At 27.4% G+C, this 13466-nt stretch overlaps 1 protein-coding gene across 2 annotated transcripts in view; it reads left to right on the forward strand.

Annotated features, from left to right (window-relative positions):
- Positions 1 to 13466, forward strand: part of LOC100166215 (atrial natriuretic peptide receptor 1) — a 141051-nt gene that overhangs the window by 96713 nt on the left and 30872 nt on the right. For both annotated transcript variants that reach the window (XM_029487357.1, XM_029487356.1), the window contains exon 2: positions 6373 to 6538. In XM_029487357.1, coding sequence (XP_029343217.1) covers positions 6459 to 6538 — 80 coding nt within the window. In that variant the 5' untranslated portion in view covers positions 6373 to 6458. The remainder of the gene's footprint in view (positions 1 to 6372; positions 6539 to 13466) is intronic.

Genomic DNA, 13466 nt, shown 5'->3' on the forward strand with positions numbered 1-13466 from the left:
GGATTAACTATAGGAATTATAATTACTTATACTAATACTTAATAATATATAGTACTTACACGTGTTTTTGATATTAAAGCATAATCTAAGGTAGGCATTAAGTAATATGTTTTGGGACATTTTTTTCATGGCATTAAAGACTGTTTCTACTAATTATACTAAGAAAGAAAATATAGGTTTGAGAATTAGGTTCCAAAGAATAACATAAAGACGCGCACACATCAAATACGGTAGCTATACGATCTAAAATCACTTACAATTTTAATTATAAAAGATTTTTTGTTAACAGGTTACAACCGGTTATAACCGTAACCATAACCACAACCCCAATTTCATAATTTTAATATTTAAGATTATAACCTATATTATAAACCTCAGGAATTTTTTTTTGAAAAACCTAACCGAAACCGAAACCGTAAAAAACATAAAGGTTACAATCCCTGAATAGAACCCTTGGCCAGTGTACGTATAGTCTATTCCAGAGAAATCTGTAAACGTAAAGCCAAATAATCGCAAAAAATCGAGTGGGAAAAACCGTTGAATCGCTTTTGATCGCGTATGACCTATTTACTAAAGTTTCTTGATTTATTTACACAGTTTATCTCTATAACATTACGCATAATATTGCATGGAAAAAAAGTTAAATATAACTTATATTTAAAACCATCTGAACATATCCAATATTTATTTTTTTACATGATATGTTAAAATCTCTCAAACGTTATATTGAAAACAGACATTTTTTTTACAACATATTGAATTTATTTCAAAAACATTTTTATTATATTACTACGATAATCCAATATATAAAATTGACATAAATTATTTAAAAGCTACAGCATAATAGGTACGACCGGTCAATTACTTATGCAATATTTTCAAAAAAATTATGCATATTAATAACTTTACTGTAATTATAAATTTATTATTTGGGGCATGAGAATTACAGAAAACAAAAAAAAAAAAGTTTCCATGCATAAATAAAATATTTTATTAGCTTTTATATGCTTTACTAGCATATTCATGGTTAAAAACATAAAATATTTAACACAATGTTGTGTTTTTCTAATATATCATTAGTTCCGTTTTAAAAGCAAATATAATATATTTTAATTTATAACATTTCACTTTCCCGGGATTTTGAAATCGTATTTAAAGAATAAGAGAATAGACAGGTTTAGCATCACAATACACGTGGCTTAATTTTTTCAAATAGAACTTTCGGGCCTTTCCGTTTTGACATTGCTGAGACCCTAAAAGCATAACCTTGTTAAACACGACCGCAAATAGGTAGGTATATATATTTATATACTGAATTTTAATACTTTCATATTCTTCAACAATACATATTTTACATTAATACAAAAACAAAGTATTATAAGCTAATATTACAGGTATATATTTGTACGAGAAATCTTCATAGTTTATATGACAAAATAAATACTGTGAATAATAATATAAAATATAAAATAATTAAACATTTTACAATCAATGAAAAATACGAGACAAATAAATATCCATAATATTAAGTAATAGAATATTCTTTAAGATTATAAATATTTAACATTTAGTTTGTAACAATTAAACATGAATATTATAAATATTGCGTTGCCCTGTTAGGTAATTTAGGATATTTATGTAAAATATTGATTAATAAATAGACACAACAAATTAAAAAACTTATTTAAGTATTTACTAGATTTATGTTGAAAGTAGAACAGTAATTTAAAATAAATATCAAAGTTTATTCAATTTATTCAATAAGAAAAAAAAATATATACCTTCATGTTTATTCAGTGATCGAGCATTATTATTCTGTTATTTGTATTGACCTATCTGAATGGAATTGAGATTCAAGATTAAATTGTATTATTTATTCCAAAGAATTCATTAAAGAATTAAAATAATGAAAAATGTTATTTTTTAAATGATGATGATTTGTAACAAAAGTTTTTTTTTAATGGTAAATAAAATTTAAAATTACTTGTCATATATGGTTAAATCTTAATTTCTTTTAGAAACAAAAAGTTGTTTGATAATGTTTTATAATAAGTTTAGTTAAAAATATTATTTTAAAATAATCATTAAATTACATTAAAAATAATAATATGTTAAATTCAAACATAAAATAGTTGAACATATTTTTAAATCATAATAATTAGGAATAGTGTTATAAAAAAAACAATTTAAATTTAATAAAAATTTAAATAAAATATATACTAAAAAGGATGGTAAATATACCTATTTACACCCTTCTAAATATAATATCTAAAACCTGTGATAATGCAAAAATCATATTATTAGATTTGTCAACACTTGTTATTTTCATTTCTTAATAATACTTAGCATATTATATTATATTATGTACTATTTATGATTTTCTGATATAACATATTTACGTGTATGCAAGCATGAATTACCACGAATTTCATGGTCTCAAAATATACGTGAAACATTATTCACTATTTGTTCATGATATTGTGTTTAAAAGTTTTACAACATTTACGACACACATCAAATGGTCCTATTTTTTTTTAAATAAAACCCTTTTCTTAAATTATAATTACTTTATGGCAATATATTTTTTTTAAACTTTATTTAGAATTTTAATTGAAATTAAAAACCAATAATAAGTTATATTTGTAAACTATCGTAACATATAATTTTAAAAATATAAAAAATGTTTCACTACCACTAATAACTCTAATTTATAGGTATATATTCTATAATGCTCCATTGGTTCTTATTTCATTACTACTGTCGATGTCATCAAAAAAAACGAAAACGACTACACGGCAATTCCTTGGTGGTAACCAAGACCAGTTACTGAACCGTATCGTTCATCGCCGAAAACATTGTAAAGGTTGCGAATAAAATAAACGAGTCAATTTGTCGTAAAAAAATACAAGACAGTGATCCGCGAAAGACTTCCTTCGGTTTAATGATGGAACACGCCACGAAAATAAATCAAATGATTATTTTGTCGTTTTAACAAAATTTTGTGACAAAAAAATGTATTATAAAACATTCTGACTGAAAGAGCTTGTTCTCTGCATACATATAAAACGTAATAAATATCAATAACACTCTACGTACGTCATAATAATTATTATTCATGTATGTGCTAAATACTATGCTACTTATAATACTTTATATTAAGTATCTACATAAGATAAATGTGTCTTCGTTTTCATGCTACCTGTGCAATTAATTTCAAACGGAACAAGTCAAAATTATATCACGTCATTCTAGTGTGCTATAACAATATTATATTAGTATATTACCTATCTCATTGAGTATGATAATAATGACAGTCCCGGAATACATAACAATATTATCATTCACGGTAAGACGGCGTTCCGGTTATGCAAAATAAGGGCATTGATGCACGGCGGGTCGAAAACGACGTATAACGCGCATCTCGTTATTGACGTGGTAATCATATCATTGCGCGAATTGTTATTTATTACCTACAACTATTATACAGAGTGTATAGAAAGTATGTGACAAACAGTTAACTAATATATTATTAATTAGTAACTTTTGTTCTTATCATTATAATTTTTTTAATAAATTATTACAATAATAATATCACCCGACGTCCAGTTCGTCTTGGCACTCGGCAACCAGAAAAACAGAGTTCCGAAAACTATATTATATTAAAATATCATAATATGCTTTTGACACTATCTTAGCTCATGGAATTATGATATTTTTTCCAGTATAAATAATATTTAAGGACCATTGTTGTTTTTATTGTAACAGTTGCCGAGTGCTAAAATGAACCAATCATTCCAACAATCGTATAATATCTAAATAAAAATTAATTTGAAATGTATTAGAATAAATTAAGTTGTTACATAGGTACCTAGTTAATTAGTTACATCTGTCAGTTCGTTCTGCCGCACCCTGTATACGATTTTTGCATAATATTATCGTTATTATCCCTCGTTATAATATCAATATCATCGCGCGAGTGATTCACTGATACGCACGAAACGTGATTAAACTATTATTGTATTTCATCCGTTTGTATTATTATCAGTCGTCTTTATGACGGCTATTACTGTTGAAAAGTTGTAGGCCTATTGTATTAATTTATTGATACCACCCATATCGATGCACCACTATTATGCACGTTTCTACCTATGGCCGCCGTATTGTAATCAAACATCGTTATTGTAATAATAACAATATGCTGTGTTGTTCAAGTATTTCACCCCCGTTTCAGCGAAACGCTGTCGAGGTCAGGTCGGGTCAGATCCAATCACTCCAGAGGTCTCTCTCTCTCTCTCTCTCTCTCTCTCTCTCTCTCTATCACTACTCTCTCTTTTCTTTTTATTTGTTTCATCTCAATTTTCTAATCTCCTTTCGTAACGAAGCGGTACAACTTTAAATCCTTACAGTAAACATATTTTATAATATTATCCCTCCGTCATTCAAGGCAATTAATTTTGATCGATCGCTCGACATTTGATTTATAATATTTGTATATGAATGCAGTGCGAACCATCGCAGATTATCTAATTTGTTCGGACTTTCAAATTAAGTGTTCAAATTCATTAATTAATTGTGGATCATATACGGACGTTGGAAAACTAGAAAATATTATACTGTTTTATTTTCGGTATAACCATCAAGATATTTTCAAAATATTCCGAGATCCAATGAATCACTTGTGCATTGATACCACAAAACTAAAACATCCATTCATGGTATTAGACAATAAATATTCGCTCTAGTATGAGTCACAAGTCGTAACAATATTGAAACGGTCAAAGGAATAAAACGGTTTATTTATCGAACAAGCGTTATTTTACAAAAAGGCGAAGAAACTATATGCGCTAGGTTTCTTCTTGAAAAATAATTATTATCTTACAATATTTTCAATGTGACATTTTTGTCTGTAAAAAAAAATGGCTCGTCAATCACGTTTCTTATGCTATAAAAAATAATAAATATAAATAATATAACATTTTTAAGTAAAGGTTTGTCGGTTCTTATTAGTTTTATTCAGATTAACTCAAAACTGGTAAACACGTGTTGTTTCCGTTGATTTAGTCATAATAATAATCTACACTTGATAATATTACCAACACGACCGAATCAAAATTAACTTTTAATTTAAAATCATGTACAGGATTAATAAAATACAATGTACAGATGTAATTGCTGATGGTGTGATTATAAAACGCGTTGAGTTGTTGTAATAGTTATGAGTTATAAACATTATACTACTGCTACTACTACTACTATTATTTTCATTGTAATTTATGTAAAGCAAACGTTAAATGTATGTTATGTTTCGTAATTACCGAAATTCGCACTTTTGTGCTTGTTCACAGCCCATAACTGCAGTTCATTAGCCACTACGTGGAACGCTAAAACGTGCTTTGTTTTATGACATAAAATACGCTAGTTTTGCCGTGTTAGGTTGTCACCAGATGTTGTATAAGGACAATGACAAACATTTTAATATGTAAATCAAAACTTGACTATAGAAACTTTGTTACAATCTTCTGTGCAAGGATAACCGTAAAAGGATATATATAGCTAGTGATGTTCTGATACCATCTTATTATAAATTGTACTTGAACGATATTCAAAAGCGAAAATTATAAAGGAAAAAGAAAATATTTATGTTTATTTTTAATCAATTTACTTTTTGTGGAATGACTATACTATTCATGTTTTTCTCTTTGTATGACTCGATGTAAATTTTAAAACAATACAATTAAATTATATGTTTATTATAGACAATTATATTTTTAATTATTTTATATTAATAATAGGTACCCATCTAAAAGTCAATAATTTAAAAATTTTGATTATAAAATATATTAATATTTTAACGATTAGTTTATACATCGTTTATACATCAATCAAATCAGTTTAAATCTGATCATATCTTATTAATATATTATTAAATGTCATCTAAAAAATAATTATTGATCTTTATCGTGATTTTATTGATAATATGTATTCTACATTTATATTATAATCTAACCTAAATAGGTTCCTCAGTGAATAATTAATTTTAAAATAATATTTTTTATGAATTATTCAGTGGATACTTAATACTTATAACATTAGACTTTATGTCATATTGTGATCTATACTTACAAGTTCCATCTTACCATTATTTTTGTATCAAGAAAATAAATGTTAGTCCTTCGCAATAATATTATTAATATAGTTCATATATAGATAGGTAGAGAATATATATATACCTTGCACTGATTACATTTTAATCTGGGCCATTCGTATAAAATACTGTTCGGATACAATCTAACGAAAAATAAAAAAAAACGAAATGTACTAATAGATGATATTTTTTTATCGTATTATAATATTATAATATTCTGTATACAGAAATCGTGGATAGCGTGAAGAGCAAGGAAAAATGTCTAAGGCCAAGTGTAGCGGATTTAAGCTGTGACGAAGAGGTGGGTGTGCTAATGAAACGATGCTGGACCGAAGACCCCGCCGACCGACCTGATTTCACCACACTCAAAGCAGTCATACGGAAATTAAACAAGTGAGCTATCAAGGACTTTTGGCTTAATTTTCCATTCACCTTTATACAATATCTCTATTTTCCAATATTGGTGGTTTACCGGAAGCGCGCTTTTCTCCTGTAGCGTAACACAATCACACTATAGCCCTTTGTGACCAGTCAAAACTTTCAGCTTTTATCTCTCTCGTGTAAAATATGTAATTCAAAACTTTCCTCGTTCCCCACACTGCACCCAAAACAGTCAAAATTACACGTAAACCCTGCATTCATAAATTTCTGGCCAGCTAATGGCAAGCCTAGTGTAAGCATTTCAACTACACGCCTGTAAACCGGCCTTATAGATTAATTATCGTTTAGCGAACATTGTCCTCGTCAATTGTGCATATTTTAGTAATGGTTTAATGGCGTCCGTTGTGAATTATTATGACTATATAATATTATTATTATAGTCATAAAAGTAACTTTTACAAAAATCAGTAAATTTCAAAGTGCCTTTTTCGACAGTTTCATCTTAAAATTTATTTTACACATTACATACAAAACATTTTAATTTTAATAAATTACGCATGATCGAAACAATTTTTTTTTAGTCTTTTATAAACGTTTATCATTTAAAAACCAAAATTAAACGTTTGTTTTATGTTTAAGTTGTAAATCTCTTAATGTATTTATTGATTAAATGATTACAATTATGACATGGCAGGTGCCAAACGATTTAATTAGTAGCTTAACTGTCTGTAACTTTGCCACTCATCCTGACAAAACGACTGGAGACAAATTAAGACTATTAATTGTCTGCAGATTTAATAATTCGTGTTTTGTTCTAATTGAGCCGAAAACTCATTAATTATAGGAAGCATAAATATTAATTATTGAATCTCAAGTGTCAACTACAGTCAACTATAGTATTGCCAATCTAACAACTGCGTTTTACCATTTAGTCATAACAGTTGATGTTATACTTAAAATGTTGACAACATAAAAGCTATTGGAGTATTTAAATTTATACTTTTAAATCCTAAATAATTTAAAAACATATAATATACACTCTAGAACATAAATATAATGAATAAATATATGACTAGATACGTATTATTTTACATTTTAATATTATATTATATATTTTTAATTATATACGTTAAAATATATTTAATATATAAAATAACCACTGTCTTTTTTTATCTCTAACAAAAATTCATTCATTTTACTTAAAACGGTATCTTTGTCTCCATTTTACTGAACAATAGAAATATATTTCTTAACAAAACATTTATAAAATATATATATACATATATAGTATTATACAACTGGTAAATTACGACTAGTATATCATCATTAAGCAGTCGAAAAAGTACACTATATAACTTTTTGACACGTGCTTTTTTTAAGAATCGTAGGTAGTGGGTAGCTCATCGAAATTGGAATTGAGTGGCTCAGAAATTGAAGAGCTTTTCAAAAAATAAAAAAAATGTGTATCTCTTGTCATTTCGGTGTTAGTTCAGAGGATAAAGATAAAATGAAAATGAAATGAAAAAACAATTTTTTTCGTATTTGTTACAATATCCCAAAAGGGATTAAAGAGGCATTTTTGAATCATTCCATTCTGTTTTTTTTTATACAGTCCATAGCGATAAATCATTTCGAAAGGTTATCGTGGCAACTTCAAATTTTATACAGCTATTATAAATGGTGTGAAAAAAATAATCAATAAATTGTGAAAATAATAAAAAAATTTAAATATATAAAAAACGGTGCTATAAAACTTATTGATCCACCGTAAAATATTGTAGATATAAGTTCATTGATTAAATGCATACGTAGTAGTAATTAATTTGATTCAGAATATAGTAATCTTATTTTGATAGTAAAAAAATAAAAATAATAGCTTGCCGAAAATTTAGCTTAATATTATATTTTTTTTATTCTTATTCCAACAATAAAATAATATAAAGTAGCCTGATATGGCATGGTGGTTGTCCTCAGTCACACAAATTATTCTGTTCAAGCATTAGCTGGTATCACTAGATCCCGGATGGGTGACCACCCAGGTTCTAGCGATAAATTCTCTCCGCATACACAAGTGTACCACACCCTTCCCCACTGTTAAAAACTTACTAAATAACCTTCAGACTATTGAGTAGAGCTGGGAGTTATGTCTCAGACACAGCTAAGGCACACGTGTAGTCGTACCAATAATTTACAATACGAGTGATCGGCGAGGAAAAAAAACACTAATTTTATTTTAAAATATTTATTTTATATAATTCTCAGGCCCGGGAAATCTATTTAAAATTAAGATTTTTTATAACATTTTAAAACTTACACCTTCATAAAACATTTTTTTCAAATATACAAAATATGCAACTAAAAAAATTAAATATATATTCGTATTGCTATGAAACAAATTTCTTTAGTCCTACTAATGACTATAGATGTTGAATTTTTAACTCAATAAAAAAAAAAAAATAATAAAGAATATAAAGTGAGCTATGATATAACCTCAAAGACTTAATGTTATATACGCATGATAAAATAACATGCACTAATGACACTTTATTATTAACCGAGAACCTGAACAAGTAAAAAATGTCCGTTATGTCAGTTAGAAAACATAATTTATGTGTCCGTCATAAAATCCTTTATATACAAAATATATATATTATATTATATAAATATATATATATTTTTTTTTAAATCAATAATATTTAAAACAATTATAGAATAATGTATTAGTTTTAATGGATTTTACAATTCGCATAAAATATGATTCATTATTGTTTAAGTTGTAATTTATACGAACTATTTATGATCCACGTAGGCATATTATAAAATACACACACAGCATACTATAATGATATAGAGTCATTATAATTTTTTTTTTTATTCGTTTTGATATCAAAAAAGATTACTGATGGGCTAATGCATCTGTTCAATTATTTTTAAGCTTATGGTATAATTTTTGCTATTCCTATTCCAAAGGAAAATCCTTTTTATTATTATTATCATTATTTTTTGTACGGTTTTATGACAATTAAATAACTATACACAAAACCTGACTAACTAATAATATTATAAATTTATTGTGACTTAGTTATTAAGTTTTTGAGAGTCACAGTAGGTATTAAAACCTATATTTATAATTAGGGATCAACATTTCCGAAAAAAAAGGTTTTGACGAAAAAACTGGCTTTTTTCCTGAAAAATTAAAAAAATGAATGAAAAAATGGTTTTTTTTCTAAAGAACTGAAAAAGTAATGTATAGTGGAAACAATCTAATAAATAATGATAGTTGATAATCATATTATATATACCATACCTAACTTAAAGTCTGTAGGGGATAAATCTAGAGGATTCTATACTTGATTTATAAATAATCATAATTTGTAATAGTAACTACTAAAGTACTAACTATTAAGTATTTACTATGTAGCTATTTCTTATTAGTTATTAATATTATTTAATATATTTATAATATTTTATATTTAAATATAATATATTTATGTATTTTATTACCAACTCACTAAGTTTAAAAATATAAAAACTATCAAATAGTTGCTAGTCATCACTCACCAGTCAAATAGGGAGGGGCTTTAGGAGCTATGCCCTCCCAAAAATGTCCATAGCCCCCCCAAACATTTCCTACATTTTTTTTAAGCTTATACAATATTATCAAAGTAAGGCTTTAGCCCCCCTCCCCAAATCCCAAACGCTATTTGCACCTATGCCAGTCACTAATATAATCTATAAACCATTTATCAGCCAGTTAGGTACTATAATACCTTATTAGTTATTACAATTAATATAAATAGACAATAAGTATACAATTTTTAACATTTAAAAATACAAGTGATTTATTTTCGGGGAAATATACTCTCCCACAGAAATTCCAATTTGATATGGAACTACGTTATTTTTAGAACAAATATTGTAATATCCGTATTAATATTTTTAAATAATTTTAATACAATAATACATTGATAACCGCGTATTGGCAAAAGTGAAATTACAATGACAGGTTTCCTTATCTATATTTATAAATGGTTTTTTTTTACATAGATTATTTTAATTTTTAAGCGTTAATACAATTTTTCAATTTTCTAAAAGTTCAGCGTTTTTTTTTTAATTTTCCGAAAACCGGTTTTTTTCGGAAATGTATTTTTTTAATATTCTCCAATTTTTCCACGTTTTCTGAAGCTCTGGGAAAAAAACGGTTTTTTCCGAAATTTTCCCGAATTTTTCTGGAAATTTTCCGGCTTTTTGATCCCTATTTATAATCAATCACCATTATCTAAAATATGCAATAAAATCTAATTAAACAATTTTCAAATAACGCAGGTAAATGAAAATAACATCTATGCATTCATTGTAATAGGGATAGTTTTTAATGCATCTACGAACAATTATTTTAGTTTTAAAACTAATTAAATTGTATTTTCTCTAATTTGTTTCTATTTGAGCAGATTTTTTTTAGTAAATATACAGTTTGAAAAATTTCTGTTGCCATCAAGGAAAACCACTGAAATTCAAAACCCTGACATTCAATTAGATTTTAATCCGGAGATATCATTCGGTGACTCAACAATTTCGTGACAAGTTTTCATAAGACTACTAGCAAGCGCCATTTAATTTAAGAGGTTGGAACTAATTGTTCCAACCACTTAAATTTGTGTCCTATGATAACTGCCTCTGGCATCAAATTGCGTAAAATCCATATACGTCCATTTCCAAGTTAAATGTCAAGTATAATACATCTATTGTAGGTTACTCTCTACTGGATTTTCTATTCATATTATCTACAAATAATCAAAAACAGATTTTAAACATAATTCACCCGTTATTCAAACAGTTCCTCAGATTATTAATTAATTAGTAATACAACACACAATTATTATGATAGACTAAAAAAATAAATAGTTTGATGTAACAATATACATTAATACATTATACTGTGCAATATTATAGAGAACAAATGTATTTAAAAATGTGTAGGTATCATATATTGTCAAATAAACTAACCAAAATATGTAAAACGGTCGGGCTGTAAACAGACAGATAAGACATGTTTGTCCCTCAGTATTCCTCTTGTGTGTATATTTTTAAAAAATTCCAATTTGTTGGTCATTTAATTTATTTTAAACCCATAAGTCTAAGAAATAATTTTATACTTGGATATTTAAAGGTACCGCATACTAATAAAATGCTGAATTTTAAAAACGAAATTTATTAATAACTGCGTATAAATTATTATATTCTCAGAAATAATTTCTGTTTCATGGTTAATTTTAGTACATAATATCCGATCAACGGACATTCAGAAAAAAAAATCATCCAATAATAACATTAAATTAGATAATTCTTTAGAATATTATAATAAAAAAATAATTAATTAAATTCCCATAACCTTCAGTCAATTTTATTACGTCATTTAAAGTTTAAATTTTAATATTATTTGCTTGTATGAAAAATATTATTATACTATTATCATCCATGATACCTACTAACAGTGATTTCTCAAAATCGTACAGGAATCCGATAATTATTGATCATGCCCACTATACTCGTACACGCCTATATCCTACAACTTATTACAAAATACATTATTTACGGACGTGAGTAGGTAGGTACATCAGAGGCTACTCAAATCTCTGGCGAGGCAGTTTCACTTGGATCTCGTGATTAGTGTACCATATTAGTGACCATATAAGTTCCCATCGGCTAACGTCATAAATCGAACAATAGTACCATGACCATACCACATTGTCAGAGACTGACTGTTATACAAACGACGTCCGACAAATACAATATTATTAATAGTTACTACCTAATGTATAATTATTATGGTCGGAACCTCCGTATGGTAACTGTTTAACGGCATTCGTCTTTGGTCTTTGACGCGATAATATCATTCAGCACTTGGTTCTGGGTACAGAAATAAAAATCTGCTGCGAGCGGAAACGCGATAGTGGATTTTCCGCCGTTTTTGTAGATAAATATATTACTATAACCACGGTGGGGTGAACAAATTACCACGGTTTTTGGCGGAAAGGCTGGTTTATTTTTTTATGCACCACTGTGTCCATTTTTCGGAGGGCTGCTGAACCCCTCTAAAAGTCACGTACGGCGTAGGTACATGACTCGGACAGGTTAGCGATAAGAGACTGCGAGATTTTTAACTCAAACGATCGGTCTACATGAGGTGGGGGAATCGGAATTTTTCAAAAGTAAATAACATAATAGCCACGTTATATATTTTATAGAAACAAATTGAATAATTGAAAATGCAAAGTCATAGGCAGGGGCGGATTGGCCTATCGGGAAATCGGGAAACTTCCCGATGGGCCGGTTCTTGTGAGGGCCGGCAGGGCCGGTATAATTATTATAATATATTTACAAAAACAAATTATATTTTTATAATTTAAGCATAATATATATTAAGAAAATCAAATACCTACGAAGGTATTATGTTTAATATCTTAAACTATTGCAATTCATAGAAGGAATTTCGGTATTTACACTATTTTCCCTCCAATTCATGCTAATGTATTATTTAGAAATCTGTGGTATTGGTATTTTATTATTTATTTTTTATATTGTATGGTAGAATTCAGTTAGTTGCGTGATAATATTGATAACCTTATTTTATCATTATTTATGTGTATTTTGATTTTGAACTTTTTTACACAAACGAGTTACCGAGTTAGTTATAATACTTACAAACGTGTGTTTAGTGTAAAAAATTAATTGAACTGTGCAATTTAAATAATGTGTGAAGCTGGTAAAAACGAAAGAAGGGTGCTGAAAAGGTATACGAGAAAAAAATAAATAACTGTTGGGAAATATTTACGTGGAACATTGTTTTAGATTTTCAATCCTAAGCTATAAAAGTTAAACATTTTATAAATTTTGTCATAATTTGAACTTTAAATGCATGTGCGCCTATGTATTTTTA

This window comes from Acyrthosiphon pisum, chromosome A1 (assembly GCF_005508785.2).
Source record: "Acyrthosiphon pisum isolate AL4f chromosome A1, pea_aphid_22Mar2018_4r6ur, whole genome shotgun sequence".
In the NCBI taxonomy this organism is placed as follows: domain Eukaryota; kingdom Metazoa; phylum Arthropoda; class Insecta; order Hemiptera; family Aphididae; genus Acyrthosiphon; species Acyrthosiphon pisum.